Source organism: Talpa occidentalis, unplaced genomic scaffold (genome assembly GCF_014898055.3).
Source record: "Talpa occidentalis isolate TD23 unplaced genomic scaffold, MPIMG_talOcc4v2.1 talOcc4.9, whole genome shotgun sequence".
Taxonomy (NCBI): domain Eukaryota; kingdom Metazoa; phylum Chordata; class Mammalia; order Eulipotyphla; family Talpidae; genus Talpa; species Talpa occidentalis.
In genome coordinates, this window is record NW_023605305.1 from 21,126,915 (window position 1) to 21,145,041 (window position 18,127).

The 18,127-nt window shown below is 50.4% G+C and overlaps 2 protein-coding genes across 8 annotated transcripts in view; one reads left to right on the forward strand and one right to left on the reverse strand.

Moving 5' to 3' along the window:
• KIAA0319L (KIAA0319 like) overlaps positions 1–8,322 on the reverse strand; it is a 101,945-nt gene extending 93,623 nt beyond the window's left edge. The window contains exons 1-2 of one of the 4 annotated variants that reach the window (XM_037500611.2): positions 8,290–8,322; positions 4,766–4,939 (exon numbers count right to left, since the gene is read on the reverse strand). In XM_037500611.2, the coding sequence (XP_037356508.1) occupies positions 4,766–4,907 (142 nt within the window). In that variant the 5' untranslated portion in view covers positions 4,908–4,939; positions 8,290–8,322. Of the gene's footprint in view, positions 1–4,765; positions 4,940–7,888; positions 8,096–8,289 lie in introns of those variants that run through there. The other 3 variants (XM_037500612.2, XM_037500609.2, XM_037500613.2) reach the window with 3 other exon arrangements.
• Positions 8,323–8,470: 148 nt separating this feature from the next.
• On the forward strand, positions 8,471–17,889 carry NCDN (neurochondrin). 4 transcript variants are annotated; one of them, XM_054691313.1, is made up of 8 exons: positions 9,110–9,383; positions 9,471–9,575; positions 9,806–9,946; positions 11,046–12,014; positions 12,976–13,217; positions 13,777–14,001; positions 14,885–15,027; positions 16,258–17,888. In XM_054691313.1, the coding sequence occupies exons 2-8, from the start codon at positions 9,552–9,554 to the stop codon at positions 16,692–16,694; spliced, it is 2,181 nt and encodes a 726-aa protein (XP_054547288.1). In that variant the 5' UTR covers positions 9,110–9,383; positions 9,471–9,551; the 3' UTR covers positions 16,695–17,888. The 4 variants fall into 4 exon arrangements, with proteins under 4 accessions (XP_037355653.1, XP_054547288.1, XP_054547287.1 ...); XM_037499756.2 differs by lacking the exons at positions 9,110–9,383; positions 9,471–9,575 and adding an exon at positions 8,471–8,892; XM_054691312.1 differs by having other exon boundaries at positions 9,110–9,575.
• Positions 17,890–18,127: the final 238 nt, after the last annotated feature.

An 18,127-nucleotide genomic window follows, 5' to 3' on the forward strand; every position in this document is an offset into this window, starting at 1 on the left:
AAATAAATAAATCTTTAAAAAAAAAAAAATGAACAAATGGCAGAAAGGGTAAAAAATTTTTCAATGTACAAGTGAATTAACTATATCCATCTGGTTATTTCACCAGTCCTTGTTTCTTACCATGTTAGTTTGTCTGTCAGACTGGATAGATATTAGACCCAAGCAAAGTTCCATTTTCTCCATGAAGACTTCCTTGACTTTTGTAACCTTCAATGACCTCCTCTACCATAATCAAAAAGATAGACAAATGCAAGCATTGACAAGGACATGGAGAAAACGGGACCCTCATACATTGCACATAGAAATGTAAAATGATGCAGCTGCTGTGGAAAACAAAGTTAAAGAGCTAACATATGATCCAGCAAAAAGTATATAAACAAAATGTGATTTAGCCATATAATGGATTATCATTCTGCCATAAAGGAGGAAATATAGATCCATGCTGTAACATAAATTACCTTGTAAACATTATGCTAAGTGAAAAACGTCAGCTATAAAAGACTGCATATTATACGAATCCATTCATATGACCTTTCCAGAACCAGGCAAACTCACAGAGCCAGAAGGTAGATTACTAATTCCCTAGTGCCTACCCCAGGATCAGACTCCTAGTAAGTTTCCAAAATGTGATTCTAAGATGAATATATTTTCTTTGAACTGAAAGCACTTATTAACTAACTATGCAATCTACTTCCCAGAAGCAAGGGAACATCAGTAAAAGTTTCCATAGCCAATTACTAGATTTAGGCCTATGTTAGTCTGAAGGACTCTTCTTGTTTCAGGCTGGTTTAGACCCTCCAATCCCCCACACACATGCACACATAACTCTTCAGATGTACACACTCTTTCTTTAGGTGTGTTACTATATTTGTTACTGTATTAAACAGAACTTGCTGATCTCAAAGTTATTGTGTCTCCTTAAGGTGTTTTCACATACTTCTACTCTGTATTCATTTTAAGCTTTAGCTCTCAAATGATAGATTGTGTTGATTTTTTAAAATTTTTTTTAAAGATTTATTTTTATTTATATAAGAACTGGGGTACAGGCCAGAGGCATGGGAGGGTGAGAGGATTCACCAGAGACAGAATGGGGAGCATAATAGGCAGACGGACCAAAGACACTGCTGAGGGGAGCAGCAGGCGAGGCAGGAGAGGTCTGCTGTGTCATGTGGGTATTTCCCTGGCCGGCCAGGAATTGAATCCACACTGCAGAAGCTGTGGACAGCTTCACAGCGCTGCGCTCAACCCGCTGCACTACTGGGGAGGCCCTGTGTTGATTTTTTTAAAGATTTATTATTTATGCTTAAAAGAGCTGGGGTACAGGCCAGAGGTGTGTGGGGAAGGTGAAAAGATTCACCAGAGAGAGAGTGGGGAGAAGAACAGGCAGATCTACTGAAATACACTGATGAGGGGAGCAGTGGGAGAAACAGGAGAGGTCTACTGCACCATCAGTAGCTCCCTGGCTGGGGATCCAACTGGTGCTGCAGTGGCTTCAAATGGCTTCATAGTGCTGAGACTTAACCCCTTACGCTACCAGGGAGGTGCTGTGTTGATTTTAAAGTTTAAGTCTCAAAATACAATTCCCTTACTGCTAATTTATCAATTTATTCAATCAACAAATATTTTCTGGTGTACCTACTATGTGCCAAGTCCTCAGTATTTTCCAGGAATAAGTAAAACAGTCAAAAATCTCTGCTCTCAAGAAATAGACAATTTATTATTTCTAATTTCTTGGGATCACCTCAGACTTCTCTCCAGGTACTGATAATCCCAAGATCCAAAATAGTGGGTTTTTTTAAGCCATATAACAATATCATTAAGTAGAAAAATGGTGATTCAGTAGCAGTGGGTTTCAACACTGAAGCCAAGAGCAGAAATAAAGAAGCAGCTAAGTATAAGCAAGCCAGTGAGCACCTGGGGCTCTTACTCGAGATGGAATAATCTGCAAAGTGGTAAACAGGAATAAGGACAACTGGAAAGTATTTTCTTTTGATTCATTTTTTAGGAATAATCCATATAATCCAGGAGCTAGATGATAACAGCAACAATCAAATTGTATCTTATCGGGGAAAATTAAAAAGCCCAGGTACAAACTGAACAAACTCACAAGGAGATAAATACTGATTCAGACTATCAACAAAAGATTTTTGCTGCTATTGCTTTGTGGTTGATTTTTTCAGGTAGGTTTTTTTTTTTTCTCCTACATAAACACTGGGGGGGAAAAGTCTGGAAAACACAGAGAAATATAAAGAGATAATAATTACACTATTCAAAAATATACATAAACAGTTATATAACTTGTTTCAGACTGTTTTCTATTATGTAAAAATATTTTTTTCTTTTCATAAAATTGGCACCATAGTGACTATGTACTAGTGTATCCTGCTGTTATTACTTAACACAGGAGCATTTATCCATGTACTTATTCTTCAAAAATATGAATTTTGAGGTTGGATTATACTCCACCATGTGAACATGACATAATTTTACCACCCTCCTATTGTTGGGGAGGTTGCAGCAATGTTTTGCAACATAAAATAAATGAATGTAGATACATGCTCTCATTCATAACTATCTAAATGTGTCCTTGAGGTAAATTCCTAAGAGGAGACTAGCTAAGTCTAGGATATGAACTTTTAAGTATCTTATATTTATGCTAAAAAGTTTTCTGGTAAAACTCCCAGCACAGTATGAGGACAACCGCACCATCCCTTGGCAGCACTTGATATTTTTACTTTCATTTTCATCAATTAAATTAAAACTAATTTCTCATTTTAATCTGCAGTTCTTTTATTAGTAATAATAAATATTTTTAAACATTTATAAAATTATTTTTTAAATATTTTATGTATTATTTATTGTACTTTGTTTATGTCCTTTATTATTTTTTCCATTAGGATGTTGCATTTTTTCTTTCTTTCTTTTTTTTTTTTTTTTGTGGGACCCTCGCCGGTGGCTGGGGATCGAACTGGCGCTGCAGAGGCTGTGGGCAGCCTCACAACCCGGCGCTCAACCACTGCGCCACGGGGGGAGGCCCAAGGGCCTCAATTTCTTTATTCATGAAATGAAAATAAAACTATGTGTTTTAGGGTTATCATAAGGATTAAATGAGAGAAAATATGTGACGTTTATAACCAGGGTCTGGTATGGAGTAGATGCTCTTCAAAAATATGTGATTTTCTTATTTGGAGGTACTAAATCAGTATTTAATTCATATGATCTTATATAAAATGTTTGCTTGAAATAGTTAGCTATCCCAGAAAAGTATCATCTGGGTAAAAACATTTAGGTCAGCTTTCTGTCAATTGTAATTTCCACTGCTGTAATTATGCAATCATCAACCACCACTGCAAAACAACAAAACCCCAAAGCTGATGTTACTGAAATTGCTAAATACAGTAATTATTTGATTATCAAGATCATGACCACTAGTTCCTTTAGGAAAGAAAAAGGAATCTTTGTAATTATAAGAGCAAAAGGTTGATTAGTTATTCCAGAAAGTTGTCTCTACAAAAAAAGGTTTTTGGTCACTGCCCAGAAGGCAGTATACTCAGAAGTTTTTCTCAAATTGCTGTTTTCTCACATTCCATACTCTGAAAAGAACAATGTCAACAAAAGAACTGAAAGAAAAAAAGGATATTCTTTGAAACTTAGCCTTCTTGGCAATCTTTTCTGGCAAGAGGTTCCTTACTGGTTAATCTCCAGGAAGAAAGCATAGTTGATGAAATCTATCAGCATAACCCCTCTCTATGGAAAAAGCAGGGAACATATTCTCCCTATAAGTGTAGATTCCTTTAAGAAAGGAAGCAAGGTATCATTTACTAAGCACCTGTGTTTATAGTGCTTTATTACACATTTATATTATCTCTCAAAGCTATGAGGTAGGTCTTATCCTTTCTTACAGACAATAGATAATTTGCTCAAGGTTTTATAGTTATTAAGTGGAAACAGTCAGCTCCAGCACTCGAGTCTGTCCAACTTTGAAATCATTTTCTTTTCATTATACCTTCATCAAAATTCATAATGATCATGCCATTTCTCCCTTATAAGAAAGGACCCAGTTTAAATCTTGATTCCGGGCCTCCCTGGTGGCGCAGCGGTTGAGCGCTGGGTTGCAAAGCTGCCCATAGCCTCTACAGCACCGGTTCAATCCCCGGCTGCTCCCCGGCTACCGGAGGAGGGTCCCACATGGCACGCAGACCTCTCCTGCCGCCCGCTGCTCCCCTCAGCAGTGTACTTCGGTCCTTCTGCCTGCTCTGTTCTCTGCTCTGGTGAATTCCCTCACCCTCCCGTGCTTCTGACTGTATCCAGTGCTTGTATGTATAAATGAATGAATGAATGAATGAATGAATCTTAATAAATAAATAAATAAATCTTGATTCCAAGATAAAACAAACTCAATAAAGTGTGGGTGAAATCAGCAGATTGCTTTTCTGCCTATTAGTCTTTAAAATGAACTGAAGGACTCAAAGAAAGTGCACCCTGGTGGCGCAGCGGTCAGCCTCTGCAAGCCCGCCCGGTTGGATCCCCAGCCACCCCCAGCCACCGGGGGAGGGTCCCACATGGTGCGCAGACCTCTCCTGACCTCTCCTGCCGCCAGCTGCTCCCCTCAGCAGTGTACTTCATCACTCTGCCTGCTCTGTTCTCCGCTCTGACTCTGGTGAATTCTCTCACCCTCCCGCGCTTCTGACTGTACCTAGTGCTTGTATAAATCAATCAATCAATCAATCAATCTATCTATCTTAAATACATAAAGAAAAGGTACCTGTTGACAACCATAGCACACTGAAGCAGAAGCAAGTATAAAACAGGTATAGGCTTCTCAACCACATCACAGATGTCTGCCAAAAAAATTCTGATAAAATCCAGGAAGCAGGGCTTGGCTTGACTCCCAGCCTCTTCTCCATGGCCTTCCTTCCAGACAAGCAGAACCAATCCACTAGAGAGACAAAAAGAGAAGAAATTATATGCCAAGTAATTAATAATTGATTCCTGGAAATGTGGAATGCTAGAAAATGTGACAGATAAGAGGGAAGAGAAATTTCAAGTTGTCTTTCAATGATTATCCCTGCCCATAAATTTTTTTTTTTAAAGATTTATTTATTTATACAAGCACTGGGTACAGTCAGAAGCGCAGGAAGGTGAGAGAATTCACCAGAGCCAGAGCGGGGAACAGAACAGGCAGACTGATGAAATACACTGCTGAGGGGAGCAGCAGGTGCAGCAGGAGAGGTCTGTCGCGCCATGTGGGACCCTCGCCGGCGGTGGCCGGGGATCAAACCAGCGCTGCAGAGGCTGCTGGCAGCTTCGCACCCCAGCGCTCAACCGGGGCACCACCAATGTCACCAGGGGAGGCCCCAATGCCCATAAAGTTTAAACCTGAGCTTTGACATAGCTGATAATTATCAGGATAAAAACACAGGAAGGGCTATGAAGGAGTCCACTGTAAAACTGAAACACTTTACATTCCATTATTTTCTAACAATTAATCATCAATGTGGTAAAATAGAAAGAAGATCAGCCTGAAAAAAAGGTCTGGGTTTTAGTTCCAGTTCTGTTACTAACAGTTTTGTGGCTGTGGCCGAACACACTTTCTTATCGATGAAAATAAGAGATTAGATCATTAGAGGTAAACTAACCTGAGGATTTTTAGCCATATTTTAAAAATCTGTAATGTGACTGTCTCTAGGCAGGGCACACACTTTCCCTGTTTGCTACTGTGTCCATCACTATTATCTTTAAAATCTATCTGATTAACACTTTAATATCACCTCCCTGATCTGAAGTCATTTGCAATTTTTGACTTGAATTCATACATATTCAGCAAATATTTATACAGCTCCTATTATTTGCCAGGCATTTTGTTGGCTACTCTAGAATCTAAGGGCTAACTGATTTAGACCTCTTCCAAAGGAAAAAGTGATTTTCCATCAGTTTCTTCTCTTATACAATTCTCCTATAATGTATAAATAACTACATAAATATAGGCAACATTTTGAGAGTTCAGTTCTGAAAAAGCAATTAAAAACTTTTCCTGTCCTAAATGGTACATGCCATCCATAACTAACAAAGAGCACAGGCTGACAACCCCCACCCTCAACAGTATCATGGAGACTGGCATTGATAGATATCAACAGTAATATAGGGAAACACACACACACATACACACTGCAAAACTGAGGTATAGCCCACCCAAGAAATGGCTTTCACTAAGCCTTAAGTATCTGAAGGATTTTATCTTTCTCATTTACTTCAATCCATCTCTACTTCTAGTTGTTTTGTAGTTGTGTGTGAGGGAACAGGGGGCAGAAAGGTGTGTGGGCCAGACACATGTTCCAGAGATTATGAAATGATGCCTAAGTTAGGAAGTGTATCTAGCAACTTCTCTAGTCTCCTACGACAGAATGGGTGAGTGTGCATGTGTATGTGTGTGTATGGATCTTACCCAATACATTTCTGCCTACCACAAAAAGATTTTAAACTCAAGGTGACTCAACACCTGTCATCAATAGTGTGATAGGTAGGCGACAAAAGCATAAAAGAAATGAATAGGCTTTGGAAATGGGAGTAATAAACACCATTGGATCAGCAGCTGACTTGAAGTGCAATGCCTTACAAACCATGCATAAGAAAGAGGTAGTGCTAATTTCATGTGAACTCCCAACCAGTTATTTCTCTGAAACCTACAATTGCACAAATCACTGCTAGGGTCCAGTCAAAGACTTGCTGACCAGAGGCAGGAACAACATTTCACATCAAGATCCAAATGGTTTGTTTTAGAATCAAAGGGTAACAACTCAGGGAGAGAACACACACCCCCACAATACAATAGTTCTGGCATTTAGGGCGTTACAAGTACACCCGAAATAAAAGCACTCTCTGTTGCAGCAGCTGTTCAGACAGAGCAGGGGGTAATGTTTACTTAATACTTCAGGTTGATGGGGGATGTATCATAGTTCAGTCTGTCAGCTACATACGTGGAACTCCATTTATGTACAAAGCGATAAGATATGTTTGAACAACGACAGAGCACGTCTGAAACAGCCTATTCAGCTGGTATGAGTAATCAAGAATAAAGTACTTAAAAAAAAAAGTCTCAGATATTTGGGAAAGTTACAGAACAGACTGCCATGAATAGCTTTGCTTATATTTGCAGACATTGTTTTCCAAATAGCTGGAAAAATGAACAGATTGTTCTGAGAGGTCGTCTTTCCAATTTGTTCCTAGTTTCCAGTCTGTTAATCACATAAGAAAGCACGGGAGAGTGAGCTAATTCTCTTTGCTAACTGCATCTATTGTTGGTTGGACATAACCACCAGACGTGAGAGAAAGCAAAGCTTTCCTGGAATCCAGCCTGAGGTTTTCTCTTGACTTCCGTCATTTCACCTTTGCGCTCACTGCAGTCACCACAGAACCCTCTGTGGGGCATAATTTTCCAAGCCCTGAATAAGGCAGGTTTTGCATGAGAATTTACACATCGTGCTCAGACCCCTGCCACCCGACCTCTTATTCTGCATCAAATTTCTATCTTGGTGGGGAGACCAAACACCAAAGACAGCAGCTAAGGGAGAAGCTGCAGAAGTGGAAGCAGGGGAAAAGCCAGCTGCGCCCCGACCCCGGTCTGTCTGTCTGTCAGGGGAGGGAGAGCGCTGCCTGACCGACCGCCAGGCCCTGGTCGAAAGAAGCTGGGGGAGGGAAGGATGTTACACCTCGGACTCGAGCTCTGCACCAGCAAAGCCAGAAGCAGCTGGCTGCCCTCGCTGGGCTAGGAGCGCCACCTCCGGGCCCCAACACCCGGCCAGCGCACCCCCAGAAATAGCCCGTCCCGTGAGTCCCTCCCCTGAGCTCGAGGTCCTCGGCCTGGCAGCCAGCCGCCCCGGCCACCTACCGGGGCTCAGGGCCACACAGCGGGGCCCCGGCTCGCGGCGGCCTCCGCCTCCTCCCGGTCCATGGGGTCGGGGCCCCAACCTTCGCTCCCCTCACCCGGAGGAGGAGGAAGAGGAAGAAGGTAGTGCGGGCTCCCCACCCGGACAGCTCCCTCTCGCCTCAGCCTCCCTGGACAGCGACGGCGGCCGGAAACACCGCCTCCTCCCACCTCCCGGGGCGCAACCCGGAAGCACATTCTGCTGGCTCAGCAAGCCCTCCCGCCCCCCCGGAAGCTCAATTCCAGCCGCGCGCCCAAGGGGGAGGAGGGGCGGTGCTGGAGGGCAGAACGACGCGCGAGCGCAGGAACCTCGGCCCCAGGTGGTCGCCTCCTGCTCCCCAGAGGCGGGCTGCACCTTCGCCTACCCGGCGTGCGCTCCGGGCCCCAGACCCGGGAGTACCCACAAGCAAGATGGCCGCGGCGGCGGCACCCGCTACGACCTAGCGCCCGGCCACGCGATTGGCCGGGGCCTGGAGTGAGGCCGCCGCGGATTGGTCGAGGGCGCTGCGGGGGTGGGGGTGGAGCTTCAGCAGTCTGGAGCCGGGAGTGGGCAACGCGGCGTGAGCAGCGGCCCCAGGCTCCCGGAGCATCGCGCTCGGAGAAGACTTCGCCGCTCGGGGCCGCAGCCTGGTGAGCTCAGCCCCCTTCAGGCCCTCCCCTGCCTCCCAGCCGGAGCCTCTCCGAGCCGGCGCTGATCGATGCCGACACACCTGGGGGACCCTATCGCGACTCCATCGCGCCATATCGCGACATCATCGTGCCCTGTCGAGACTCCATTTTGTCACAGCCCTTTGCAATATATAGCTATAATTTTTTTAATTTGCCCTGTCATCTTTGGGGGCTGTCCCATGTCGTGATTTTGCCGTGATCTCTCCGTGACATCACCGCGCCATCGTGAAGTGTGATCTCATCGCCGCCCTGTCGTGACTTCATCAATGTCGTGTTGTGACCTGGCTGCGGCGGGACAGGTGGTGACCGCCAGGAACCCTTCTCCCCTTCTCATCTCCCCATCTCAACAGCCCCGCTTCGATTATCCGGCTTTTGGATTCTCCGTTGTCCTGGGAGCTACCCCGGACCCCTTCTTGCTTCTCCCGCCCCTGCCAGTATCCACAGGCGGGGCGGGGAGAGCGAGGAGAAAGAGCACAAAGGGTTAATGCTGCTGCTGCTGCTGCTGCTGCTGCTGCTGCTGCTGCTGCTGCTGCTGCTGCTGCTGCTGCTGCAGCTTCTGCCCGAGGGAGGGAAAGGAGAGGAGGCAAGGAGGCTGCGGGGGCGACTAAGAGGCCCGGCTGGAGGGGTGGGGTCCCCAGAGAGGCCTCCAAGTCTTCCCTGCTCAGGCCCAGCATTCTCACTTCTGCTGAAGCTTGTCTCCTGCCTCTTCTGGAGAAGGGAGGGGAAAGGAAACCTAGTATACCCTCTCCACTCATGTCAGCCTGAGTCCGGATAATCGAACTTCACCCATGTATGTCTCATTCCTCCCTGTCTGTCCTCACCACTTCCTCCCTGTGTGCCTCCGTGGAAGGAGATTAAACCGGGCTTCTGGTGCCAGGGGACAGCTGAACAGTGGGGCCAACCCCCTCACCCCCCCAGAGATTGGTGAGGAGAGCCGTCCAGCTGAGCAGTAGGATGCATGCTCCTTTCCTGCTTTCTGGAGGTGACCTTGGACCTGGGTCCCTTCATCCCTAAGGACTTGAGGGTCCAGCCCCTTAAAGGGACTCCCCTGCCCCCCAAGGGAGGTCAGTCCTGAGGATCCCATCCTTCCTGATCCTCCCAACCCTCTGTGCTAATCCCTCCCCCCATCCTCCACTCCCACCCCCGCCCCCTCCCTGCCCCACCCCCACCCCTCCTCTGCAGAGGGATGCTCAGTCCCTCTTGTGTTCACAGTTGGGCAAGGCGGGCATCATGGCCTCGGATTGCGAGCCAGCTCTGAACCAGGCAGAGAGCCGAAACCCCACCCTGGAACGCTACCTGGGAGCCCTCCGTGAGGCCAAGAATGACAGCGAGCAGTTTGCAGCCCTGCTGCTAGTAAGGAACTGACTGAAAATTGGGAGGTGGGAAGGGCTGGGTGATTGAGCCCCCTAGGAATGGGGTCAACAAGTCCCAAGGATATATAGGTGGTTGCTGGCAGCCTTCAAGTCACCAAAGAAGGCCCTAAATGCCTACCTTTGGGCTCTCTTTTTGCTTCTCTAAGTATGGGGCAAAGGGAAGAATGAGGGTAAATAAGGCTTGTGGCCCTAGGAGTCTTGGAGGAGGCTGCTTGGGTCTGCTCTCTGGGGCGTCCCAGAGCAGATGGGAGCTGACTCATATGGTAACAGCAGCAGGTAGTAACTAGTGCAGAGTACTTGAGGCCTGGGGATGATTGTTCTGGGGGTGGAGAGTAGCAGGACTGGAAGTGACTGGGAAGGGGTCGAAGAGGGTGGCCAAGATGGTAGTAGGTAGGTTGAGGGTAAAGGATCTGGTTCAGGGCTTAGCCCTGTTGGAGGAACCCAAGCTGGGGACAGCAGAGCAGGAGCTGCAGTGCTGGGAAGGGGGGGTCGGTGTGTGGGGGGTGAAGGGAGGAGGGAGTACAGCCGCTGCTTGTTTGCCATAGCAACAGGGAGAAGGCTCTGGAGTCAAGGGCTCACACTGCAGCAGAGGAGGTGTTTAGGTGAAATGTAAGGGGAAATGTTTTGACAGGCAGAGCGGCGAGACACAGGAGCCATTTCCCTTGAGAAGGTGGCGGGAATGGATCGGAGACTTCTCTGGAGGGAGCAATTAGGGAGGGACCCTAAGTCCTTGGGAGATTTTAACACTGAGTGCTAACCCTCTTCCAACTCAGGTTGTGAGCCTCTAGATTAGACATCAGGAATTCCAACTGACCAGGTGACGAAACAGCAGAGCAAGTAGTTGAGGAGGACTAGACTGTTCTCCACAGAGATAACCAGAGGGGAAGGTTCCCAGAGGTCACACCTGTCTCCTAGGAGAAGGGAGGAGCTAGATAAAATGGCCTCTGGGAGTCTTCCTGACCCCTCAGTGAACCCCCTTACATAACCTAGTCCTGTTAATGGTGAATACCACATGGTGCAGGGGACAGTCTTTGCCACCTCTTCCTTTCTTCCTGCTGATGACACATACCCCCTCTTAGGTGACCAAGGCAGTCAAAGCAGGTGACATTGATGCGAAAACTCGACGGCGGATCTTCGATGCTGTCGGTTTCACCTTCCCCAATCGCCTCCTGACCACCAAGGAGGCACCTGATGGCTGTCCTGACCATGTTCTTCGGGCCCTGGGCGTGGCCCTGCTGGCTTGCTTCTGCAGTGACCCTGAACTAGCCGCCCATCCCCAGGTCCTGAACAAGATCCCCATCCTTAGCACCTTCCTCACAGCCCGGGGGGACCCTGATGATGCTGCCCGCCGGTCCATGATCGATGACACCTACCAGTGCCTGACAGCTGTAGCAGGTACACCCCGAGGCCCCCGGCACCTTATTGCTGGTGGCACTGTGTCTGCCCTGTGCCAGGCATACCTGGGGCATGGCTACGGCTTTGACCAGGCCCTTGCACTCCTGGTGGGGCTGCTGGCTGCTGCTGAGACACAGTGCTGGAAGGAGGCGGAGCCCGACCTGCTGGCTGTGTTACGGGGCCTCAGCGAAGATTTCCAGAAAGCCGAGGATGCCAGCAAATTTGAGCTCTGCCAGCTGTTGCCCATCTTTCTGCCCCCAACAACCGTGCCCTCTGAATGCCTCCGGGATCTGCAGGCTGGGCTGGCACGCATCCTGGGCAGCAAGCTGAGCTCCTGGCAGCGCAACCCCGCACTGAAGCTGGCAGCCCGCCTGGCGCATGCCTGCGGCTCCGACTGGATCCCAGCGGGCAACTCTGGGAGCAAGTTCCTGGCCCTTCTGGTGAATCTGGCATGCGTGGAGGTGCGCCTGGCACTGGAGGAGACAGGCACAGAGGTGAAAGAAGATGTGGTGACTGCCTGCTATGCCCTCATGGAGTTGGGGATCCAGGAATGCACCCGCTGTGAGCAGTCACTTCTAAAGGAGCCACAGAAGGTGCAACTAGTGAGCATTATGAAGGAGGCGATAGGCGCCGTCATCCACTACCTACTGCAGGTGAGGGTACGGAGGGAGTCCAGTGTGGGGGGAGCCAGGGAAGGGGGGAGCAAAATTCCTGCACCTCCATGTAATGGGAGACAAGACACTGATCCCACAGCACTCCAGGGAGTAGTGTGTGGCCGGCCCTCCCTCTCCCTCCCTCCCTGATCCTCCACATAAGCACCTACCACACACCATATGTGCACTCACATCACAGTACACACACACAACACAGTAACCTCCCACTTACAAGCCTCCCCCCAGTACACACACACACACACACACAATGGAAGCAGTCTGTTCTTCTCAATCTCTAGCAGTTTTACACACATACACATACAGACTTGTAATGGCACAGGGAAAGGAGCAGGGCTGCCTGGTTCTTGGCCTCTGGAGAGGTTCATCTAACTCCATTTAATCCCCTTCCCCACATCCACATCTCCTCCTCCCTCCCTGTCTGAGAGTCCAGGATTTTGTCCCACAGGGGTTCACTCAAGACTGGTCTCTTCAGTAACCTGCTTCAGCCACTGAACTCACCAGCACATCTCCCACATACCAAGTCAAGCTCCCATTATCTTGTTTTTCTGATTTAGCCCAAAAGAGGGCATCTCTCCCACCACTCCTACCAAACTGGAGCCCGTCCTCCCACCCCAGGTCAGTGCCGCTGGAGAGGAAGTCTTTCTTAGCTTTCTTAGTGTTTCTTAGCCTTGAGATGCTTTAGAGGTGGGGGTCCAAGGGGATGCGGCTTGAGTCTCAGCAGACATGCCCTGAGGCCTGCTCTCTGCCAGGCCCCTGTTGGGTTAGTCCCTACTGTGTGCCAGATGCTGGGTTGCACAGGGTAGGAGGAGGCAAGGTGCCCACCTTCGGCTCACAGGCCAGAATTCCTCTAGTCCTGTTATTCCCAGGCTGGCCAGCATGCTGAGTAGGCAGAGGAGGGGCTGTGGTCCTGCTCCATCTCGAGGGCATCCTCTGGTAACAGGTAGGGCCGGAGAAGCAGAAGGAACCCTTTGTGTTTGCTTCGGTGCGGATCCTGGGTGCCTGGCTGGCTGAGGAGACCTCATCCCTGCGGAAGGAAGTCTGCCAGCTGCTGCCCTTCCTCGTGCGCTACGCCAAGACCCTCTACGAGGAGGCCGAGGAGGCCAATGACCTCTCTCAGCAGGTGGCCACCCTGGCCATCTCCCCCACCACCCCAGGGCCCACCTGGCCAGGGGATGCGCTCCGGTGAGTTTGTAGTTAGTCTGTTCAGCCAGACTATTCTAAAAAAAAAAGTGTTCCCCCTGGGTTCCCTGGGGCCGCCCTTGGGCGAAGACTGGTTAACACAGGGCTACCTCTCCCCCATACTAGACTGTGCTGGGTTTGGGGCATGAGATTTCCTTTTGGATTGTTCCTGTTTGTGGGGGACTTATTCCCACATGCCAACCCTAGGTTTTTCTGTAAAAAGAACTCATGCTCGTTAAGTTACCTACTAACTGCTTGGCATTTTGCTGTACCTTTTACCAAAACTATCTCATTTGGCTCACACAGCAAATCTATGATAATAAGTCTCATCCATGGCCTTGGGGTGAGGAAACTGAGACTCAAGGGGTTTAAGTAACTTGCCTACACTCACACCATGTGGCAGAGCCCAAGTTTTCATCTAGATCTGTGCCATCCCAAACGTGTGATGCTTCTGCAGTACCTGTGAAGATGTGTCTTCCCCTACTTCCCTTTCTCCCCAAAAGGGAATCCTGTGCCCTAATCTCTCCCAACCTTTCACATATCTGTTCCTTCCACAACCCAGGCTCCTTCTGCCTGGCTGGTGCCACCTGACAGTTGAAGATGGGCCTCGGGAGATCCTGATTAAGGAGGGGGCCCCCTCACTTCTGTGCAAGTATTTCCTGCAGCAGTGGGAACTCACATCCCCCGGCCATGACACCTCAGTGCTGCCCGACAGCGTGGAGATCGGCCTGCAGACCTGCTGCCACATTTTCCTCAACCTCGTGGTCACTGCACCAGGACTGATCAAGTGAGGCGGGGATAGAGGTTGGAGGAGCAAGGGGGTGCTGCTGCTCAAACTGGCTCCAAATCCCAATCTCTTCTGCTTCTCAGTGCCCATGGAATGAAAGGGGCTCAGAACAGACAAAGCCACACACATAAGAATTTAGCATATTGGGAAACCCTCTGGGCATGTCTGCCTATTCTAGCTAAAACCCAATCTCTGCCCCCAAGGTACCATGAATGTGATCCATAATTAACTATTCACCCTGCTGCCTGATTTCCTTTTTTTTTTTAAAGATTTATTTATTTATGCGTACAAGAACTAGGGTACAGACCAGAGTTGTGGGGAGGGGGTGAGAGGATTCACCAGAACAGGTGGATTGACTGAAATACACTGCTGAGGGGAGCAGTGGGCGAGGCAGGAGAGGTCTGCTCCGCCATATGGGTAGCTCCCTGGCCACTTTTGCTGCAGTGGCTGCTGATAGTTTCATAGGTTGCGACTTAACCCCTTGCGCCACCAGGGAGGCTCCCTGCTGCCTGGTTTCTAGCTGCCCTTTTTCTTTTTTTTTTTTTTTTTTAAGATTTATTTATTTTATTTATTTATTTATACAAGCACTGGGTACAGTCAGAAGCTCTGGAGGGTGAGAGAATTCACCAGAGCGGGGAGCAGAGCAGGCAGAAGGGAGCAGCGGGGGGCAGGAGAGGTCTGCGCACCATGCGGGACCCTCCTCCGGTGGCCGGGGAGCAGCCGGGGATCGAACCGGCACCGCAGAGGCTGTGGGCAGCTTCGCAACCCAGCGCTCAACCGCTTCACCACCGGGGAGGCCCTCTAGCTGCCCTTTTTCCCAGGGCTTAGCCTGACTCTGCTAGGCCCTGCCCTACCCACACCCACCTCTCCCCTCTCTCCCCAGGCGCGACGCCTGCTTCACATCTCTCATGAACACCCTGATGACGTCGCTGCCTGCACTTGTGCAGCAGCAGGGGAGACTGCTTCTGGCTGCCAATGTCGCCACCCTGGGCCTCCTTATGGCCCGGCTCCTTAGCACCTCTCCAGGTAAGCCCTGGGAGTCCAGTCCTAATGGATAGGGGCAGGGGACCTGGGTGGATCTGCTACGTCCGGGACATAAGTCACTGTCTTCCAAAAATGACTTTAGACAATTTTCTAGTCAAGAGGAAATCTCTGAGGTATGTCTCCATCCTCCACCCCACCCCACCCTTCTTCCTAAAATGATAGCATTCTCTTCCTTTTGAAGACTTTTAAGGCAAGTTCTGGTGGGTGTAAGTACAGGCCTGCTGAGAGGCACAGGCATAGGCACCTGGAATCCCCAGCACCCCAAGGAATCTGAATCCAGTGTTTTCAAGGTGGAGCCGCCCCCACCCAGCCCTTGAGTCAGAAACCTGACTTCCCTCCATTGAGGTTTTTCTGTGCTCGGCACCTCACCTCCCTTGTGACAGCCTTCAGTGCTCATGCTGTGCTGCACACCCTCTCCCCAGCCCTCCTCACTCTGGCTGTGTGCAGGGGGAGGGACATCCCCTCCAGCCCCTGCCAGCCCTCTGTCTCCCACTTTGGCCGTGGGTGTCTGCTTGGGTCCCTCTGTCCCCGCCTGTTCCCTGTGCCCCATCTGTCAGGTTGGAGGAGCTGAGCAGATGCCCAGGAACAGGGTGTAACGAGCCCATACCCTCAGCTGCCTCTCTGTTCCCTGTGTGGGGATCCCAGCAGGGTACCCGGCAGTGGGAAGGGGAGATGTCCCAGGGAACCAGGAACACCCCCCTGCCCTCTAGTCCCTGTGCTCCCTTAGTCCCAGACTGTATCTCCATTGCCTCTAAGTAAAACCCCCATGCAGTTCACCCACAAACGCTCCAGGCTAGACAGCCTCCCAGAGAGCCTCTACAAGGTGGGGCTTGAAGCTCCCCATCCCCAGCTCATGGTCCCCAGTGCTCTCTTCTGGCCCAAGTATCAAATTGGTGCGACCTCCTTAGCCTGTTGAGCTCCAGGCTGAGCTGCTGCTCCCCTCTCCTCAGAGGACAAGAGGTTCTGTCCGGTAGCTACGAGCACCAAGATTATTACATTTTATTCTCACAATAAATTCTAAGGCTAGCACTATTGACCCCGCTTTACAAATAAAGAAACAAGGTCCCTGGGAAGTGTGTCCCAGGGTCACACACAGGTAGGGTATCATTCTAGGCTGTGCTTCAGCTCCCTGAGTGTTCACATGGGTAGGGAAGGGCTGGCAGAGCAGCTGGCCCTTCTGGCTCATGCCCCCACCCACCTTTTACCTTCCAGCTCTTCAGGGAACACCTGCATCCCGAGGTTTCTTCGCAGCTGCCATCCTTTTCCTGTCGCAGTCCCACGTGGCCCGGGCCACACCTGGCTCAGACCAGGCAGTGCTGGCCCTGTCCCCTGACTACGAAGGCATCTGGGCCGATCTGCAGGAGCTCTGGTTCCTGGGCATGCAGGCCTTCACTGGCTGTGTGCCCCTGCTGCCCTGGCTGGCCCCCGCCGCTCTGCGCTCCCGCTGGCCGCAGGAGCTGCTCCAGCTGCTAGGCAGTGTCAGCCCCAACTCTGTCAAGCCTGAAATGGTCGCTGCCTATCAGGGTGTCCTGGTGGAGCTGGCCCGAGCCAACCGGCTGTGCCGGGAAGCCATGAGGCTGCAGGCAGGTGAGGAGACGGCCAGCCACTACCGCATGGCTGCCCTGGAGCAATGCCTGTCGGAGCCCTGAGGGTGTGTCCACTGGGGACAGACCTGGGGGCAAGCAGCGAGGGAAGGAGGGAGGAGGCATCTTCCCTGAAGCCCCCAAACTGGAACCCCTCTCCCTAAACTTCCCCCCCAAACACCCCAGCTTACTGGCTTTTCCGAGGGCAAGGGCGTGGTGCCTACCCCTCAGGTGTGAGGAACTGCGTCCCGCCCCCCGGGACCCCACGGGGGTAGGGATGGGCTTGGAAATCAACATGGCTGTCCCCGCCAGGCCGGGGAAGGTCGGAGTAGCCCCCAGGGAGGGGGGCACTAGGTGTCATTATGCCCGATGTCTGGCTCCCCTATAGGAGGGAGGCCCCAGAATAGGATAGGGCTGGCAGGAGCTGGCTGCCTCAGCCCATGTGCCCTGCCGGCCAGGGCGTGGGGGTCCCCTAGGCTGTCGTGCCCCCTCTGGCCTCCCAGGCCCACGTCCTTTAAATTGGCCCTTTGGCTCTTGCCTTTGACTCTCTTGGGCAGAGAGCAGGCTCAGGCCATTGACATCGCAGTTCTTCCTATTAACTTCAGTGGCCCAGGGTCTGAACTACCCCATCCTTCCAGGAAGCCCTGGAGCAGAACAGGCCTGGTGGGGGGGGGTGGGGAACCTCCTTCCACCTGAGCTTCCTTGAGGGGATCCAGGAGTCCTTGGGCTCTGGTCTCTAAGCTTTTGTGTCGTGTTGCAGCAGAGTGACAGTGGGGATTGGGGGATATTTATTTTGCCTTTCCTTATCCCTGCTTGGACACCTGAGCATCTGATCCTCGTCCCCCCAGTACCATCTGGCCTGGCTGGAGCCAGGAACAGGAGGGACACCTCCCCAGAATCCGCATGCTTCCCTAGTGATTGCACCCCATCACCATCGTGGTGCCTGGCTTTAACTTCCACCCCTGCTTAGGGTTCCTCTGCAGAGAGACGCGACTGGCGGCTCCAGCAGGGATGACCTTTCTTATGACCCCAGGGGGATGCCCCCCATCAACCTGATCCTTTTCTTTCCCTCCCCCATCCCCTCCCCCAGTGCGTTCTGTGATCGCCAAGTTCAAAGCTGTGCACATGTGGACACTCAATAAATGTTCATTGGTGACAAGGTGGCTCCTGTGTGGTCTGTCCTGCACCATCTCACTCCTTCCCAGTCTCCAGCAGCTCACTACCACCTGCCGCACACATCCACTCCTTACTGAGCACCTTTACAAGTGTTATCTCATTCAGTCCTCCCAAGAATCCTGTTAAGAAGGCACTATTATCCCGATTTTACAGGTGAAGAGACTTAGGCATAGATGGACGATTTGGTGTTACAGCTAGTGAGTGCCAGAGCCAGGACTCCACATAGGCCTTCACTGCTAGAGGTTTGAAAATGCAAACTATTGATGTGCCAGGCCTGGTGGGGGTGCTGCCTCTGCAGTCAGCAGGCTGTTACCAAGTGAGAC

Excerpts from the sequence above, each read along its gene's own strand:
- NCDN (XM_037499756.2), top strand. The coding sequence starts at position 8,860 with ATGTCGTGTTGTGACCTGGCTGCGGCGGGACAG. Across the intron at positions 9,947-11,045 it reads AGTTTGCAGCCCTGCTGCTA|GTGACCAAGGCAGTCAAAGC; the intron begins GTAAGGAACTGA and ends ACCCCCTCTTAG. Across the intron at positions 14,002-14,884 it reads ACTGCACCAGGACTGATCAA|GCGCGACGCCTGCTTCACAT; the intron begins GTGAGGCGGGGA and ends CTCTCTCCCCAG.